This window comes from Dama dama, chromosome 26, assembly GCF_033118175.1.
Source record: "Dama dama isolate Ldn47 chromosome 26, ASM3311817v1, whole genome shotgun sequence".
Lineage (NCBI taxonomy): Eukaryota > Metazoa > Chordata > Mammalia > Artiodactyla > Cervidae > Dama > Dama dama.
The window spans coordinates 29469790-29490266 of record NC_083706.1 but is presented as its reverse complement, the minus strand read 5'-3'; the positions used below and the strand labels follow the sequence as shown (position 1 = coordinate 29490266).

The 20477-nt window shown below is 39.6% G+C and overlaps 1 protein-coding gene across 1 annotated transcript in view; it reads left to right on the top strand.

The window, feature by feature from the left end:
• Window positions 1-19507, top strand: part of MAP3K5 (mitogen-activated protein kinase kinase kinase 5) — a 212502-nt gene extending 192995 nt beyond the window's left edge. The window contains exons 26-30 of the mRNA XM_061130296.1: window positions 7904-8147; window positions 14645-14757; window positions 15739-15851; window positions 17389-17465; window positions 18182-19507. Coding sequence (XP_060986279.1) covers window positions 7904-8147; window positions 14645-14757; window positions 15739-15851; window positions 17389-17465; window positions 18182-18242 — 608 coding nt within the window. The 3' untranslated portion in view covers window positions 18243-19507. The remainder of the gene's footprint in view (window positions 1-7903; window positions 8148-14644; window positions 14758-15738; window positions 15852-17388; window positions 17466-18181) is intronic.
• The last annotated feature ends 970 nt before the right edge of the window (window positions 19508-20477 follow it).

Below are 20477 nucleotides of genomic sequence, written 5' to 3'. Positions count from 1 at the left end.
ATGTATTATAAAGTACTCTAAAACAGAAATCTAAAAAGATAAGGTAAATATACATATGAAACATTTCAAATTTTATGTTATTTATAAATGGTACCACAAACTTTCAAGTTATCATAAGCCCTTCTGAGTTGTGGAGTTCCTTCTCTTCTTTCAGAATGCCTTGGCTGGTTTCAGAGTGAGGGATTAACATTTCTTTCTTATAAAAGGAGGAAATAGAAGAAGTTCTAACATCCCTGAATGGGTCGTTCGTCTATGTGGTGCATACCTCACCGCCCCCACCGTCCCCCACCCCCATCCCTCCGGCCCCCTCCCCTTGTATTCTTGTTTTTGTTTTTTTTTCTCTTGTGTTCTTGTAAGTTTGCCTTCTTCAGGTCTCAGTTTACGAGATGCCCTCTCAGAGAGTCCTGACGGACCCCCAAAGTCTACAGTAGACTCCCTGTCTCTCTCTCTCCTTGGAAATGGTTTTCCCATTGGTGACATTTGCCCAGTCAGAAACTACTTTTATTTTCTTGTCTAATGGCTGTTTCCCTTACCAGAGGGTAGCTATGTCTTTTATTCTGTGTCAAACACGTTGTCCAGCATGTTGCCTGGAAATTAACAGATTTCCAATAAATATTGGTTGAAGCAATCAGTAGATGAGTTTTACCTGGTTATAACAAATTAGGGTAAAAACCTTTTGCATCACTTAGAAGAAACCCTAGTGAGGCTTTGAAACAAACGGCTGGCAGTTGGATGTGAACCTGAAGAATGTAAAGCTGATGGAGACCTAGTGTGAGGCTCTAAGGAAGTCAGCACACACTTATGTTTAGATGGTTGATCAGGGAAATGAGCTTCGGTGTGGGAAGTGTACCAAAGAGGGGTTATACACCCAAAAGACATAAGGGGTGGAAGGGAGTAAGTGTGTGTCAGTGAGTAGTATAGGTGTAGGCCATGAGTTACACCGTGTCCTATGTGTGCAAAGTCACTTCAGTTGTGTCTAACTCTTTGTGACTCTGTGGACTAACCTGTCAGGCTCCTCTGTCCATGGGATTCTCCAGGCAAGAATACTGGAGTGGATTGCCATGCTCTTCTCCAGGGGATCTTCCTGACTCTGGGATCAAACCTGCATCTCCTGCCACTCCTGCATTACAGGCAGCTTCTTTACCGCTAAGCCACTGGGGAAGCCCCAAGTTACACCCAGTAGTAACCTAAATTGAGAATGTCTAAATGAGGAGAAGAGAAAGGGTTTATACTTTGAAATAATTTAAATAATATATAAATAATCTGTTAATCTAATTTGTAATAACTTCTTTTAAAATGGGTTACCTAAATGCAATGGATTGTACCCTGGAATAGAAAAAAGAACATCAGGAAAACGAGCATAATCTGAAAGTACCCCACTTTCCTTAATACAGCTGATACTATACCAATGTTAATTTCTTAGTTTTGACCGAAGTACCATAGCTACATAAGATGTACTAGGTGAACTGGGTGGAAGGTATATGGAGTTCTCTGTATTATCTTTATAGTATTTCTGTAAATCTAAAATTCTTCCAAAATATAGTTTATAAAGCACCCTGATTATCATGCTGTAGATGAAACACTTTAAGCTTAGAGGGAGAGACAGGGACAAGGAACAACACAGGGAGGCATGTCTCCTCACATGAGTGTCCCCGTGATGGGCATTGCTCTAACCCAGCTCGTGTGGGCACACTCTATGAAAAGAGTTTGCTAAGCAAAGTTTTCTGTCCTTCCACTGTGAAATTGGTTTCTTTGAGGCCACTAGGGGTCTCTGATGACAACTGAAATGACTCTTTGAAAGCATTTTAAAAAGTAAGCAAAAAAAACAGGACTTCCCTTGCGGTCCAGTGGTTAGAATTCCACACTTCTACTGCAGGGGGCACGGGTCCAATACCTGGTCAGGAAACTAAGATCCTAAAAGCTGCATGGCGTGGCCAAGAATAATAGTAACAAGTAGAAATTTCAGAGAATTACATTAAGAAAATATTTTTTAATATTCCTCTCAGGATGCAGGAATACAATATACACTGTACATCAATATGTATATGTTGAAATATATGAACAAGGGCAACCAATTTCAAGCATTTGACAATTCCATTGATTTCCAAATGTCCCTAAAGATTTTGTTATACAATTAAGATTCAAAGAAACTACACTAAAAATGCCTGTCTTTTTAGTCTCTTGATAAAAATTCCTTTTAGATGACCAAATACTGCAATTAACCTACCAAAATTTTAAGACTTGCTAAAGAAACCAACAAATTTAAAAGTATACCATCATCAGTACACACATTTCCTAGATGTGTTTGCTGAGAGGACCCAGATGCTGGCTTTTAAATATTCTCTAATAAAAGGAATCAGAGCTCTTGCAGAAATGGTTGATTTCCAGGCCTGCCTGGGGCAGAGGAAATACAAGATGAACCTGTAACTTACTGTGATGGCAAAAAGTAAGGAAGTGCCCCAAAAGGATGGAAGCTGATACAAAGGATCCTGGAGACAGCTTGAAGGACTTTCCAAAAGTCTAAGCCAGAACAAATTAAACAAAAAATCAATAAAAATAATATTGGATTATATGCATAGAGTAAACTAAATAGCCACGAGTCCATACTGATATAAGTAATTGAATAAATACGTATATGGAGGAAAAAGGACAATTATTTGTCTTAGTAGAATTCCAATTAATACATGTTGAAGGGATGAGGGAAATAGAAAATCACCATTAGGCAAACACCACAGTAATAATTAATACAGCAAGAACCATTAATAGCTGCTGAGGTAAGCAGGAAAAATAATGCTGAGAAACGAGGTATTTGAATGGTCTCAGGGACTCTCCCGACAAGATATCTGCTAACTACAAAGAGAAAACAGTGACGCTTCCTTTACCAAAAGCTCAAGGTAAACATCACTCACATAAGACACTGCAGCATCGGGTACCTCCTGATATGATGCTCTGCGAAGGACACAGCATCGCCTTTGTGGTATAGGAGCCAAAAAGGCAAGAGCCTCAACCTAATCTTGACAGGACACAAGTGATCCAAAAATGAGGGACACAGTACAACATAGCTGACCAGGACTCCTCAAAAGTACGGAGGTCTTGGGGGATAGAGAAATATGAAGATACCATCACAGATTGGCAAAGACTGAGAGACACATGACAAATAATGTGGTGTGGGATCCTAGATCAGAAAAAGGACATCCTTGGGAAAACGGTGAAATCAAGTAAGGACTGTAGATTAGGTTGATAGTATTGTATCCATGTGAATTTGCTGGCTTTGGTAATAGTGCCAAAGCTGTGTAAGCTGTTACAAATATTTAGGGCAAGCTGATACTGGGTGTACAAGGAACTCTCTGACTGTTTTTTGCAACTTTTCTGTTATTCTAAAGTTATTTCAAAATGAAAAGGAAAAAATAAGAAAATGTTCCATCTTCTTTCTTCCGAAAAAGAACGCACAGAACAGAGAGTACTGTGTAAATCCCATATGAGTTTCCTTTTTTTCCCCTCAGACTCTTTTCCCACTTATCTTCAAGGATCAGCCTGTGAATTATTGGTAACACTGAGTATCTTTCATTACTCTTCAAGTACAGGCTGGCTGTGGGTGACCAGATGGCAAAATTCTGAGCATGAGACCGTGTTGGCCCAGCGAAGGCAGAGAGGATGCACAGTGCAGGCACACTTCTGATGGGAACTCCAGTCGTTTAAGCTGCTAGAGGCCTTGGTGTCACTCCCAGTTGTTAAGCTGAATCAGTCCTGTGCCCCATGTCCACATCAATATAAAATGACCAGCACCCCAAACTATATGCAGTGTTTAATGCAGGGATCGTGCACCGCTCTGACAAGTATTGTGATCCTACCGTGTGTTAGAGAAGCTTGGTCTGGTTATTTTCCTCTGATGAGGCTGCCAGTTGGGGTGGAGTGGGAGTGAGGGGAGGTGGGGATAGCATTGCTGTGTGACCCTGTCTTGTGTTTTGGAAACATGCACTCCCTTGAGTTTCCCACACATGGGCTTAAATGTTGTCCATTCATTCCAGGCTCCCCTGAGTCCCTGCCTTTCTTATGACACTTGGCTGTGTCCGGACAGTTCCCTCTGCTTTCCATTCTCCTCGGAGGGCTCATTTGTCCTTCCTTCTCTTAAGACAGTGAAGAATCCACCTGCAATGCAGGAGACCCAGGTTCGATCTCTGGGTTGGGAAGATCCCTTGGAGAACGGAATGGCTACCTACTCTAGTATTCATGCCTGGAGAACTCCATGGACAGAGGAGCCTGGCAGGCTACAGTCCTTCGGGTTGCAAAGGGCTGGGCATGACTGAGCAACTAACATTTCATTTCTCTCAAGTACCTCTTCCCCTTTCTCCACCCCAAGGCTTTCCCCTCCTCCAGAACCTGCCTGGGCCCTTCCATCTCCTTGAATCCATCAATGAGTAAACCCCACACTAGGTTTAGTCATTGCAAATATACTTTACTTACCCCTTAGCACTCTTATTGTATGTACCTGTGAATTATATATGTAGCTAGCTATATAACTGAAAGCATCTAAGATATTCAAGCTGAATTCATTTGTACTTGTAATTCCATGTTATCTTCACATATGCTTTTATGACTCTTGTGTATATTTGCCCTAGTTCTCCTTCAGGTTGTTTCTTTTGGAGGATCAAGACCATATGCTCTCTCTTATTTGCATGTTTTACAATATCTAATTTGTTGATGTGTCCTCAGGGAGCCATCATGAAAGATCAAAATAACAAAGTATTGCATTCACTTATAGTTTTTTACTTTCTTCGAATTATTGAGAAAAACTTTTAGTCATTGGCACATAAGAAAAATGATGACATATGATCATTTAAAGTGTACAGAGTTAGAGGAATGTAAGGGAACATTTAAATGTAATAATGTAATAATAAGTATTAGAAATTTTCCCTCTCCTAAAGTGAGATTATATTCAACAAGACAATAAACCTTTAAAATTATTTTTAAAATTTCAGTTTAGAGACCATAAGAATAAAAAAAAATAGAGACCATAAGAAAAAAAATTAGAAAATTTAAAAAGGCCTGTTCTTGCTTTAATTTAATATAGATTGAATTCTCATATTTTTAAAAAAATTATTTATTTGGCAATGCCAGGTCTTAGTTGCATAGCACATGGGATCTAGTTCCCCAACCAGGTATTAAACCCAGGCGCCCTGCATTGGGAGTGCTGTCTTAGCCACTGGATCACCAGGGAAGTCCTCTTATTTTTAAAGATTTTTTTTTCACTATTTTGTTCCCTTATAAATAATTGTAGTAAGATAACTTCCATCCTGCCAACACTTTTTATGAAGTTAATATGGCTCAGCCCCTGTAGCAGATTTACGTAACTTAAAAACACCTGATTTTGAGTTATACCTACAACTAACACACAGAATGAAGACAAAAGGTCTTCCCTGGTTGCTCAGACAGTAAAGAGTCTGCCCGCAATGTGGGAAACCCGGGTTCTAGATCCCCTGGAGAAGGAAATGGCAACCTACTCCAGTGTTCTTACCTGGGAAATCCCATGCACGGAAGAGCCTGGCAGGCTATGGTCTATTGTCACAAAGGGTCAAGACACAACTGAGCAACTAACACAGAGAATACTATAGATGAACTAGGAAATATAATTTTGGAAGGAGAATGCAATAATGCAGACAGCAGAATAGAGGTGGAGTTTGACTAACCTTAAGAGATAAAGGATAAGGATGTGGAGAGATCAGAACCTTTGTGCACTATTGGTGAGACTATAAAATGGTGCAGCCACTATGGAAAACAATATGTGGCTCCTCAAAAAAATAAAAATCACCATATGTTCTTCTGGGTATATATTCAAAAGAATTGAAAGCAGGATCTCAAATGGATAACTACACACCCAAGTTCACAGCAGCATTATTCACAATAGCAAAGAAGTAGAAGCAACACAAGTGTCCATTGACAGATGAATGGATAAACAAAGTGTGGTATATGCAAACAATGGAGTACTATACAGCCTTCAAAAGGAAGGAAATTCTGACACATGCAACAGCATGCTTGAAATTTAAGGACATTATACCATACACAGGTCAATAAGGCAAAGACCGAACAGTTCCCTGGACGACTTGGCAATGAATTGGCCCTTTGGCTGCATTGCTGTAGCAGCTATGTTAGAGTAGTGGGAGGGGTCTTCCATCACTCCCTCTGCCACCCTCCCCCAGCACAGGGGCTCTTAAACTGTGGTTCATGGACTCTCAGAATTGGCTTCCAGGGAGTCAGTGAGCCCTCAAGAAACAGGGAAAATGCTGTCTGAATGTGCTTCTCTTCTGGGGAGAATCCACATGGCTCTCATCAGATTCTTGGTGGGTTCTGTGATATAATGAAAGCTCCACATGCCCACAGTGAGATATCACCCCAGACTTGTGGGAATGGCTATCATTAAAAAGAATACAAATAACAAATGTTGGCAAGGATGTGGAGGAAAAAGAACCCTCCTACACTGCCAGTGGGAATGTAAACTATTGCAGCTACTGTAGAAAACCGTATAGAGGTGGCTCAAAAAGCTAAAAATATCATATGACCCAGCAGCTTCACTCCTGGGTATATATCGGAAAGAACCAAAAGCACTAATTTGAAAAAATACATTTTTTCCAATGTTCATAGTGGCATTATTTACAGTTGCCAAGTTATGGAAACCACCTAAGTGTCCAACACATAAATGGGTAAAGAAGATGTGGTGTGTGTGTGTGTGTGTAAATGTGTGTATGTGATGGAATACTACTCAGCCATAAAAAGGAATAAAATTTTGCTCTTTGCAGCAACGTGACATGAATGGACTTGAAGAACATTATGCTGAGGTGAAAAAGTCAGACGAGAAAGACAAATACTTTATTATATCATTTATATGTGGAATCTAAAAAAGACAATAAACTAGTGAATATAACACTGATACAGAGAACAAATCAGTGTTTACTGGTGGGGAGAGGGGATGGGGAGGAGCCATACGGGCTACAGGGAAAATACGGGTCATTCTAGGATTATATGAAATCATATGTGTGAAACTTTTGAAAATTGTAAAGAATTTAAAGAATGTTTCTTTGAAAATAAAAGTTTCATGTATCATAGCATATGGAGCCAAGATCCAATATTTCTGTTACCCTGATTTTACTTAAATTATGAATGTAATGCCTTTTGGGGGGGCCATTTTGAGAACCTAATCACAATGTATAATAGTTTTTCCCATCAGAAGGTATCATCCCAATTCTGAAGTGACCCGCAGATGAGCTCTTGGCCTGCAGTCTGTTTAACCTGGAGACTTGTAACTTCTGCACTTTAAATCTTAGTGGTGAGTCAGTAGGTTAGAGTAGGACACACACTAAAAATTAACCTAATAGTCAAAAAGTCAAAAGCAGATAGGCCTACTAGAGTGAATATAAGAATGTGTGTGTATTTTTAGTACTTGCCCCTCCCACCCCCAGACATTTTGAATATTACAAGCAAAAAGCATTCTGTCTTCTTACTTTTGTTTATACAATCTCTCTATATCTCACTTTCCTCATTTCTAAGTGAGTTAATAGTTGACAGAATCAAAACTATGAATTTCAATTGTATAAACAAATTTTCATATTCTTAACAGGTTTTTTACACAATTGCCTATCTGATTTTAACAGATTTCCCACGTATCTTATGTGCTGTGTGAAAATTTCTCTTCTGTTTGAGTTAGATCATTCTGAGTTTACATATCTTATGAATTTTGCAAATTTACTGGAAGAACAAATCTGAAATAATGTGCAGAAATCCATCCTCACTTTTGGAAAAGCAGTTGGGAATACATCTCTTATTGATAGCAGGGGAGATGACATGTCTTAAGAAATTAAGGCAGTCATTCTTATTTCATTAAGATTGTTATTGATCATATGCTTAACAGAACTGAGGCCACATTTCAGCCTTGCATCTGAGAGTGATACTGCCGATCAAGAAGACTTGGATGCAGAAGGTGACCATGATGAACGGCCTTCAAATCAAACTGTCCGAAGACCTCATGCAGTCCTTGAAGATGCGGTGGCCACCTCAGGGGTGAGCACGCTCAGTTCTACTGTATCCCATGACTCCCAGAGTGCTCACCGATCGCTGAATGTACAACTTGGAAGGATGAAAATAGAAACAAATAGGTAAGGCCTATTCCAATATGGTTGGGTTTCTTCTTTCTTTCTTTTATATAGGTGCATGTGTTTGGAGTCTACTTTAAAGATTGGTCCACAGAATATACGTAAGGTAATTCCTTTTTCCCATTCATATAACCTTGATTTAAATCTTTATTAAAATGAGAGATTTATTTTAGCCTCTTTAGTCAAATACGTTTTCTGCTTCTCCCAATTCAGTCCTTCAGCACCTCTTCTTTGATCACTGCACTAAGATTTTCAGAATAACTTAGTTGTAACCTCACAGACTGTTTGGGATGCAGGCTCAGAGCATCATGTACCATCCAGTAGATAGCTGAAAGACAAGCAGAGAGTCTGTGATCTTGAGACCCATGACTTGGAATATCAGGTTCTTTCAGGAGAGGAAGAGCTCTGTTCTTAAGGAGATAAAACTAATGGTTCAAAAGTTTTTCGTTTTAGAACCTTGAAATGATGGTCCATTGACCACATTTATGATTTTATTTTTAATATGCTGTATCATATCTGGAGTTTAATTTTTCTTTGTGAATTTGATAGCACAGAACTCACATGATCAGGTTGTTAAGGGAACAGGAAATATGTCCCTGTGCTTCACAAGATGTTGACACAGTTCAAGGTCTGAATCTTTATGATTTATAGCTTCCTGTGCTGGTTACCGTTGACATGTGGGCAACCGACATTATGACTTTGGGTTGACAGGGAAAACTTTTTTATTATTTATATTTTTGGAGTGAATCAATAAACATTGCTCAAATATTTAGAAACCTTAGTTGAAAATCCAAGTTATTCACCGGGGAGATAAAAATATTTTATTTCTAGTGGTAAGTTTGGGTTCTTAATAAGCTTGAATACCAAGCTTGTATGAGTAGTACCAACCAACCTCATCCTATATTTAGAAACTTGAATTTTAGTTGCACGATTCAGTAAATCCATACTTAGCTTCTACAGTTTACATACAGAAATCTTTCTGAATAAAGGGAAAGTGGCTTTCTTGTTTCTGTATCCTGGATTTAAAAAAAAAATACTGATTTATTTATTTGGCAACATCAGGTCTCAGTTGCTGCATATGGGATCTTTGTTGGGTCACACGGGATCTCTCGTTGCAATGCACGGCCTCAGTAGTTGTGGTGAGCAGACTCTCTAGCTTAGTAGCCCCACTGCATGTGGGGTCTTAGTTCCCTCACCAGGAATCAAACCCATGTCCCCTGCATTGCAAGCAGATTCTTAACCACTGGACCAACAGCGAAGTTTCCTTATCCCAGTCTTGTCCTCTGAAACCCACCTCTTTACTTCCCACCTCTGTTACTTAGTGAGAAAGAATTGGAGTCTTTCCTAAGACTTCATTTAAATCTTCATGTCCTTCATTTCCTCCTCTTCTCAAGCAATATGGGTTTCCCTCATAGCTCAGTTGGTAAAGAATCCACCTGCAATGCAGGAGACCCTGGCTCAATTCCTGGGTCGGGAAGATCCACTGGAGAAGGGATAGGCTACCCACTCCAGTATTCTTGGGCTTCCCTTGTGGCTCAGCTGGTAAAGAATCTGCCTGCAATGTGGGAGACCTGGGTTCAATCCCTGGGTTGGGAAGATCCCCTGGAGAAGGAAAGGCTACCCACTCCAGTATTCTGGCCTGGAGAATTCCACGGACTGCAAAGAGTCGGACATGACTGAGCAGCTTTCAGTTTCACTCAAGCAATAGTCCCATTATGACTCTCCATAGAGCAGCTGTTGACTTTAGTCACTTCTCTTTAGTTTACTCTCTGGCACCCAGTCCTGAATGGAGTTGTGTTTTCATACCCTTCTCTGATTTCTGGAGGAGGGGCGTGCACTCAGGACTGTTTAGGTCCCACCACCCACCCGGCCCTGCCCACGGCTTCCAGACAGTGAAGCTACTTTATTTACCAGTGAGCCAGTACATTTGCTCCTCTGGCTCCTGAAGCTTCTGTGTACTTACCCTGACTTATGTCAACAGAACATGCCTCTCCCAAGTGCAGCGTCTTCCTCCTCTCCTCAGCCCATCTGCATTACCCTGACTCACCACCCCCACGGTCCCCACCATCTATCCACCATGCTTGCTCCACCCGTGGGCCCTGGGCGCTGCCCTTCCCCGGCTGCTTTCTTCACATCCCTTTTCTGAGGGTATCAGACAGCTGAGGGCCTGCTCCCCACATGAATGACCATGTCTTTATTACGTTAGGATGCTGTTGCAGTTCTTACAAAGCCCACTCATTTATGTTTTCTATGTATTTACACTCACATGTGTGAAATCTCTGTGGTTACTGGCCTCCTTTTTTTCTTTTTCTAGTAGAATCTCCCACAGCTCCTCCCAGCCCTAGAAAAGTGAGACAAGGTACAACATTCACTTCACGGAGGGATCTAAAGAAAGGGCGACTGTGTTAGGACAGGTGCCAACGAGGGGCTGGTCATGTCTACAACCGGTCCTTGTAATTTTCAGTTGAATATTACTTGATATACAGATGTACATATATTGCAAAATGAGCTTGAGGAAATGTTAATGTGTTTTTAGGAAAGGGTGTAATCCTCAGGTTAGAAATCGTAAGCTTATTAAATTAGGATAATCACTGATGAATATCTATCCAGCTCTTGATTATTAGATCATCAATAATATTAAATAGCACAAAGTAACAAAATAGCTTTAGGAAGCATGTTTTACTTAAATATAAAGTATATGCTTACCTAAAATGTTCTGAAAATAATTCACTTCACATAAGGAATTGGGACAAAAATGCAGAGGTAGTTAAAATCTAACTCAGGAGGAGCTGACTGATTATCTGATTTCCCTTTCCTGCAATTCTGGAATTACCCACCAACCCAGCTCCCCACCCTCACCTATTTGAGTTAAAAAATTGACCTCACGGCTGATCCTTGCCAAATTTGTCTGGCACAGAGAGGCAGTCAATTGCCTTGGTTTCAAAGGATTTCCCTACTAACAGAAGACAAAGTAAAAACAAAACTGATGGACTGGATATGTCCTAAAAATAGTTTTGAGGGCTGGATTTGGGACAAATGAGGTGGCCTGTCAGTACTTTGCTTCCAGCATTAAGTTCTGGCTTTTAGGATTAAAAGGAAATAAATAGTCTAAATGTGTGCATGCTAAGTTGCTTCATCATGTCCAACTCTCTGTGACCCTATGGACCATAGCCCGCCAGGCTCCTCTCACTGTCCATGGAATTCTCCAGGCAAGAATATTGGAGTGGGTTGCCATGCCCTCTTCCAGGGGATCTTTCTGACCCACGGTCTCCTGCGGCTCCTGCATTGCAGGCAGACTCTTTATGGCTGAGCCACCGGGGAAGCCCATAATCTAGATAGATGTAGTTAAATTCTAGAAAATTTCACTGTGTGTTCTTTGAGAAAAACAGTAAGAATATACTATCGCTATTCATACTGTAGATTAGTATGAAAGACAAAAATATATGCCAGACCAAAAATTGCCAAATTAAAAGTTCATACTGAGCTTGCTGAAACTTTCTCTGAATACCATTTGTGTTGGAGTAGGTAAGTCTCCCTTAATCCTCTCCTTCCTTTCTTCTTTCATTTCCTACTGCTTAATCCATTTAAGTGTGTGCTGTTTACTCCACAAGCTGTCTTCCTGTAACCACTGTCTCTGTCTCCCATTGTTTTCTTTTTGTCTCACCTACTCACCTACTTTGCCAACAAAGGTCCATCTAGTCCTGTGGTTTTTCCAGTAGTCATGTATGGATGTGAAAGTTGGACTATTAAAAAAGCTGAATGCCGAAGAATTGATGTTTTTGAACTGTGGTGTTGGAGGAGAAAGGAAATCAGTCCTGAATATTCACTGGAAGGACTGATGCTGAAGCTGAAACTCTAATACTTTGGCCACCTGATGCGAAGAGCTGACTCACTGGAAAATACCCTGATGTTGGGAAAGATTGAAGGTGGGAGGAGAAGGGGATGACAGAGGATGAGATGGTTGGATGGTATCACCGACTCAATGGACATGAGTTTGAGTAAACTCCGGGAGTTGGTGATGGACAGGGAGGCCTGGCATGCTGCAGTCCATGGGGTCACAAAGAGTCGGACACGACTGAGCAACTGAACTGAATTGAACTGAACCCTACGACAACCCTTTTTTCTACCTGATAGCCTCCCATGTCTCTGTCCTGTGGGAAAGGGGTGGAACCTGGGGGTCGGAGAGACAAACCCTTGTGAATCCTGGGAGGCCTCTTGTCCAGGGCCTGAGGCTGCAGCAGAGAGCAGACAGCCCTTCTTAAAGGCCAGACTCTGTGCTTGGCATTCTACCTATGCTGATTCTCATCAATGATTACAGTCATTCTCTCAGGAAGTTCTACTCTTCCTTTTTACAAATGAGAGAACGGAAGCCCAGAGGCATTCAGTCATTTGTCAAGGTTAACACAGAAAGTTTATGGCTGAACCAGGATACAAGCCCAGGGTTGTCTTCAGTTGGGCTCTGCTGCCTTCAGTCCTTGTCAGCTGAAACAAAAACAAACTTTTGGAATGGAATCTGGTCCTGAGTTAAATCTATCAATACTCAGAAAGTAAAACAAGTAGAGCTTGTTAAGAGCCATGAAACAATGTACCTTGATGATCTTATACATAATTATATTTGTTGTTCAGTCACTCAGTCATGTCCTACTCTTTGCAACCCCATGGATTGCAGCACGCCAGGCTTCCCTGTCCTTCACCATCTCCTGGAGCTTACTCAAACTCATGTCCATTGAGTCAGTGATGCCATCCAACCATCTCATCCTCTGGCATCCCCTTCTCCTCCCGCCTTCAATTATTCCCAGCATCAGAGTATTTTCAAATGAGTCAGCTCTTTGCATCAGGTGTCCAAAGTATTGGAGCTTCAGCTTCAGGATCAGTCCTTCCAATGAATATTCAGGGTTGATTTCCTTTAGGATTGACTGGTTTGATTTCCATGCAGTCCAAGGGATGCTCAAGAGTCACCACAGTTCAAAAAGCATCAATTCTTTGGTGCTCAGTGTTCTTTATGGTCCAACTCTCACATCCATACATGACTACTGGAAAAACCATAGCTTCGACTATATGGATTCTTTTGGTGGCTCAAATGGTAAAGTCTGCCTGCAATGCAGGAGACCTGAGTTCAATCCCTGTGTCGGGAAGATCTCCTAGAGAAGGAAATGGCAACCCACTCCAGTATTCTTGCCTAGAGAATCCCATGGACAGAGGAGCCTGGTGGGCTACAGTCCATGGGGTCACAAAGAATTGGATACGACTGATCAACTTCACTTTCACTTTGTCAGCAAAGTAATGTCTCTGCTTTTTAATATGCTGGCTAGATTTGTCAAGTTTTTCTTCCAAGGAGCAAGCATCTTTTAACTTCATGGCTGCAGTTACTATCTGCAGTGATTTTTGGAGCCCAAGAAAATAGTCTGTCACTGTTTCCATTGTTTCCCCATCTATCTTGAAGTATTGCAATTCTGAATTTGTTACTCAGATAGTTTTCTAAAAACTCAGAACCTCTTTCTTCACAACTTGGAGTATTTTCCCAGTAGTGGGAATGGTGAGTGGGTTACCACTTGGCTGTCAGCTATGCAATGAACATTTCATGGGTAAGAACCATGTAAAAGAATACTTCTCCTTATTTCTTTGGAGAATATATAAGGTACCAATGGGGAACTGAATGTACCAGGAACACAGCTGTCCTTTTACTCAGTTCATTGCTCCCCTTAGAAGGCAGAAAAATAACAGTAACAAACACAACAACCCAAGCAATCTTCATTAACATTTACTGGGGACTGATTATGTGCCAGGTACTGTTGGTGACCTCCCCTGTAGTTGTGAAATCAAAGTGTTAGTCGCTTAGTCATATCCGATGCTTTGTGACCCCATGGACTGTAACCTGCCAGGCTCCTCCATCCATGGCATTCTCCACGCAAGAATACTGGAGTGGGTTGTCATTCCCTTCTCCAGGGGATCTTCCTGACCCAGGGATCAAACCTGGGTCTCCTGCATTGCAGGTGGATTCTTTACTGTCTGAACCACCAGGGAAGAGTTACTTCTCAAATTTTCATAATTTAAAAGAGAGAGAGTACCTTTCTTCTTTGCATTCATTGCCTATTGTATTACCCATGTTGACCAACTTTTTTTGATGAGGGGCTCTGCAGGTAAATGCCATATATAAATTTGTTTGCCATTATGATCATTAAAGAAAACAGAACAACATCTCTGAAGAGTCTGTCAGCCAATTAGGGGTGCAAGTTTTAAATTCTTGTCTGGAAACACACTTTCTAGAGCTTTGCTACTCAACTTGGATGTCTGTGGATCTGGGAGCTTATTACATATGCAGAAACTCAGAGCTCCCAACCCACCCCTGCTCCCCAGCCAGCTGCTGGATCAGAATCTGCATTTCAATGAAACCCCAGGATGTCTGTGTTCATTTTAGCTTGAGAACCCTTGTCTAGAAGGTCATTCTGTGGCTGCTCCCGCTTCATTATCCTGTCAACCAATATAATTTCCTTCTGCAGATTACTGGAAGAATTGGTTCAGAAAGAGAAAGAATTACAAGCACTCCTTCATCAAGCTATTGAAGAGAAAGACCAAGAAATTAAACACCTGAAGCTTAAGTCCCAGCCAATAGGTGAATAGCAGAAAATTTTAAAGTAATACCGTTCAACCAGACTGCCACAGAAAACTAGAAAGCCAACAGGCAAACTTGATGTCATGACTTATTCAGCATCCGTCACTTGTACCTCAACTACAAGCAGAGGTTGCTGTACAAAAATATCCAATTCTTAATTGTAGCAAACTATTATTTCTTACAAGTACAGTAAAAATGATTCATAATTATCTTTTCCCAAGATTATATATTATTGAGGTAAATAGGGCTCTCCACTTTTTTGTCTTTATTTCTTTTTAAGGATTTCACAAAGAAATTACTAGAATGATATGATACTATTTTTGTCATTTTGCATTTGTATTCTGTGTGTTCTAGTGTTTTATAATTTGATAAGGCTTAAGTGGAATAAAGATAAAGCAATAGCAAGTCATAAGTTGAATATGCTTTAATAAAATGTTTTGTCAATTATATCTCAGTTTTTTTATTTTTTTAAGTCATAGATTGGAACTTTAAAGAAATCTATTCTGTGAGAAATTGGGGATGAAAGATAATCTTTAGGCAATCTTATTTAGACCATTTAGAGGAAAATAAAAGTCATTATTTTTTGTTCAGATATATGGTCCTTCCATATTATTGCAAATAGGGGAAATAGAGATTATTATAATTATATGGTTCTCTGCCAATTATGCTCATTTTTGTTGACTGAAAAACACACAGTATGATTTTGATGCATCATTTTATTCTAAGAAGCTATAAAATTGATACGAAACTACAAGGTAGAAGTTCCATTAATTATTGTTAGTGACTCTCCATTTACTAGTATATTAAGCAGTCTTAAAGAGTTTGATTTATATTATCTTGTAGACTGGCAATCTCAATGGTTTCCATTAATTATATTGTGATGGAGAAAAGTCTGTTAAAGCGTCAATAAATGTTGATTATCAAATGACCTCTGAAGCTAAGAATGTCCCTCCTTATCCCCCCACCCCAATTCTGTTCTAGATATTCCTGGGTTGCCTCTGAGTCACTCCAATTCCCCTGGCACAAACACTGAAGATTCTGCACTTAGTGACTGGCTGAGAGAGAATGGAGCCGATGAAGACACTATAAGTCGGGTAAAGAAAATGTTCTACGAGACAAACGTTTTTTCACTTCTTTCCTAATGCTGAGAGCCTCTTATGTGCCAGGCACGGGGGATACACTGGTGAGAAACTCTGACCCAGCCCTGCCCTCCTGAGGCTCACAGACTAGGGTAGGCAGACCATAATCAAAGAATTCCACGTGTACAAATGTAATTATGTCCTGGTCAAGTCTGTAAAGGAAAGGTTATCAGGTGTTAGGAGACAGAGGGAGGGAGAAGTTGGGGAAGGTTCTTGGAAAAGATGATTGGTGAGCTGGAGTCTAAAGGAATACTTAGGAATAAACTGTATGTCTGTTCTGGGATGGGGGAAAGGCAAAAAGGGAAAACCATTCAGGGCGGAGGACAGAGACAGTGAGGCAGACAAAAGCTCTGTGGTCCAGAACCCGTAAGGATTTTTATGCTGTTTAATTGAAAATAAAGAAGAATAGGAAAAATCAAGACAAGAACTAAAAGGAAAAAGTTCTTCTGCATCTCATTCTTTCTCTCATTTCTTTAACTCTTAAATTCTCATGTGACATTCTTAGACTCTACTGGGCAGCAGCTATTTATTGCTACTTAATAAACTGGGCAGCAGCTATTTATTGCTACTTAATAAAATAGACAAGTTAGTGAACTTATATCAGAAACACTTTCTATACAAACTATATAGGGAACTTTTGTAGTTAGCATGAATAGATTTCTTTATGTTGTAAGATCACATATATGTGCAGTAAGAGGTTATATTTTTATTATTTTATAGAAATAATAGTTTATATAAATAGGAAATATTACATTATTTATTTTAATACAATATTATGTTGATTTCAGTTTTATATTTAAATTTTTTCAATGACTAAGAAAAAAGATGAATTTCTCTTGGCTTGATAATTTATTAGATTGCTTAATAAAATTTAAGAGTCTCCTTAGAAATCTGCAAACAAATTACAAAAATTTAAAGGATTTTCTCACCTATGGGAAAAATTTATCCAATCAAATGTTCCAAAATATTTTCCCCTCTAACTTAGACTCAAATAAAAACTAAGGAGTAGTCATTGATGACCCACTAAGTCATTGACCTTTTTGAAAGATTTAAAATTAAAAGCTTCACTTAAATTTAGGACTCTGATTTTGTAGTAAGTATCAGTAAGTTTTCTGAAATTAAGTGTAAACAACACATTTTACCCACTGGGAAAAAATAAAGTTACAAAGCACTAAACCTTTTAAATACAAACATTATCTTATAAGCAGCAGATGTAATTACAAGCAAGTCTTATCTATTCATCAGAAGACCAATCAAAAGTACCGTGTTACTTATCATCTTTCTACTCCTAGCAGTCGTATGGATGTAATTCTTTGGAATTATTTTGTAATAGGGGGGCCTTTTTTCTAATAATTCCAAATGATTCTGTCTTTAGTGAATTTCCTTTTAGATTTATTTTTCATTACTGCCAATGTTTACATTGTGGATAGTTTGCTACTTATGGAAGTGCGTAAGACATCTTACTTTTGTGCATATTTTACTTTCTCCACAGTTTTTGGCTGAGGAGTATTCATTAATGGATGTTCTCTACTATGTTACACGTGATGATTTAAAATGCCTGAGACTAAGGTACCACTTTTCTTTCTGTTCAGTCTCATCATGATGGAAAGAGCACTGGGCTGAGATCAAGAAGCCTGGGCCCCTTCCCAGCTGATTGCTAACTAGCTCTAACTAGCTCTCCAGTCTTGGGTAGAGTGCTTGAGTTCTCAGCTGCTCTGAGTAACCTGAGTTGCTTAGACCAGGCTATTATTGGGAGCACTAATAACCAATATGTCCATATTAGGAAATGCAAATCAGCCAGAAGAATTTCTTGATAACATATCAGATTAAGACCGTGCAGATATCTTAAAGCTGATATTTTAAACCAAATGCTATAATTTGGTTCATGATCATATCATACTTATTAAAAATACCATGATGAGGTGCTGATTTGCCATCCAAATAACATGATATAATCTGAACACAGTTCCTTACAATAATTTGTTGTCTCTATCAGGCCAAGCACAGACATAATTATTGTTCCTATCCGCCTCTAGAAAGACACATTTCAAAAGTGCTGAAAATCTAAAATGATGCTTTGGGCTCTGGTTGTCTGTGGGAGTGGAGAGGAAAGGCGTGGAGGGGTGAGGAGAAAATATCTACAAAAAGAATACACCAGGACTGACAAGCCTTTGGGATCTTCATGTTCTGATCGGAGCCGCTGAAAACTAAGAAGTCACTTTCATATTTCAAGGGCGCTGTTTGAAGTGGCCATCTCTTCACCGTGTTCTTGTGTCTTTACACAGGGGCGGGATGCTGTGCGCACTGTGGAAAGCTATCACCGACTTCCGAGACAAACAGGCTTGACTGTCGCTCAGCTTGCTTCCAGCTTTCTGTGGAGATTCTCAAAATGAATATAGACCTGATCTTCTTCTAGGGGAGGGAGAATTGAAGGGACAGGAGAAAGAAGCTGCACTTTAAATCCAGTATTTGTTTACTCGTGTTAAAAAAAGAATAGACGAAATACACTGAAATTTCCTAACTGCTTCTGTTTCTATGATTCATAAGGACTCTTTATAAGGACTCTCAAAATAATGCCAAACACCATGATGTTTGGGATTATTTTGGTCCGAACATTTTTATGGAAATATTTTTAATTCAGCAGCTATAATAACTCAGCCAAATGTTTATTTCACACGAAACAGATAGAACATTTCATGTGATTGTGCATCACTGGAACAAAACCAAAATGTGACCGTAACTTTTTAGGCTTATGTGTGTTTGTATTATACCCTGATCATTTGAGTAGAAGTGCGTGATTTGGATTATTGTATAAAGTTTATGGGTTTTTATTTTTAAGTGTACAGAATCTGAGAGCAGTGGTTTTTACTTACCTGTATTAATTGTAATATTAACTCTATTTTGTAACTTAAGTTTCTGGTCTAGAGTACATTCGTTTGAGTCATTTATGTACTACTGAACTGTACCAGTTGCACCAGCCTGAATCCTAGTAATGTTAGCTTGTTCTAAAGCTATCCCTTGTGTCATATTTACTCTAAAAAGTAAAAAGACTCTCAAAATACTGTTTTGATAAATTCTAAAGAATTTGTATTTTGTTTTGGCAATCTAGATAATTACTGTGTCAAAATTCTAACTGTTCCTTCACCTCTGACATTAAATAGAATCTGTCTTCTCTTCAAGTACTCAAAGAGCAACTGATGTACAAGTCATTCCTTGGAGCTACTGAGTGGGAAGAGAGGAAGGACATGGAAAACAGAATAAAAGAAACTCAGTGTATTTTTCTCAAGACCCCAAGTTACCTTGGATGACTACTGTGTATCTCAACAGGTCTGCAAAGAGCACCCCACTGGGGAACACTGCATTTTCTGTCTCCTTAATTTTAGTTCTCATATTTGAGGTAAATATTTTTATATTAAGCTGGATATGTATTATATAAGACTGCCCATATGAATAGGATAAAATCTGAAGCTCCTAGATGGATGAATGACATAAACAAATGTCTTAAATACAGAGGAACTTGTTTATTATGCAATATAGAAATAACAGAGCTGATCTTGTATCATGACTTGATCCATACAGAACAGCCTTTAATAAAACAGGAGTCATCTTTATTTCTATGTGAAAATCAACATACAATATACCTTTTACATATTACATTAGAGTGTTCAAAAAGTTCTCACCAGTATGTTCCTCTTTGATACCAGCAACAGCCCAGCTGCATTTTTTTCTTCCATCCCAATTCTGAGAGCACTGCTGTGTCCTGCAGCGAAATCTCGAAGGAGGTGAGGTGTAAATGAAATCATAAATCATCTCACTCACACTTAAAGACAGGATAACTTGTTTATCAAGTCACAGTTCATATCCCCACCTGTAATGGTCAAGTGCTTCTTTTAAAGCCATATATATATATACACATCAAGCTACCTATCTTGAGTCAACTCTTTAATGATATAATCTCCTCTTGGGATCTCTCTCCTACCCTATGTTGTAGTAGTACTCAGTAGCTCAGCCGTGTCCAGCTCTTTTGTGACCCCATAAACCGCAGGCCACACGCTCTTCTGTCCATGGGATTATCCCAGCAAGAATAGAATACTGGAGTGGGTTGCCATTTCCTCCTCCTCCTCCTCCCCTGTATCTATGGGCAAATGTTTCTCTATCCCTATATGGTTCATAATATACTCCCAGACTAGCATCCTTGGGGTTTTTTCAGAATTCTGGGCCTTAGTCACAAAAAAAGGCAATTCCATTATAGCTCAATTTCCATGAAAGTTTTGCACTGAAAGGCCTTTGGCATCCATCAAGGCCCGTGATTCTCAACCCAGCTTCATGTTAACATGATCTGGACACTTAAAAAAATGTATTGATACCACCACCTCAGAGAAACTGTTGTTACTGGTTTGGGGTAGGGCCCAGAGATCTTTTTACAAAGCTCTACAGATAATTTAAGGCTTCCCAGGTGGCTCAGTGGTAAAGAATCTGCCTTCAGTGCAGGAGATGCAAGTTCAATTCCTGGGAGGGGAAGATCCCCTGGAGAAGGAAATGGCAATCTGCTCCAGTATTCTTGCCTGGAAAATCCCATGG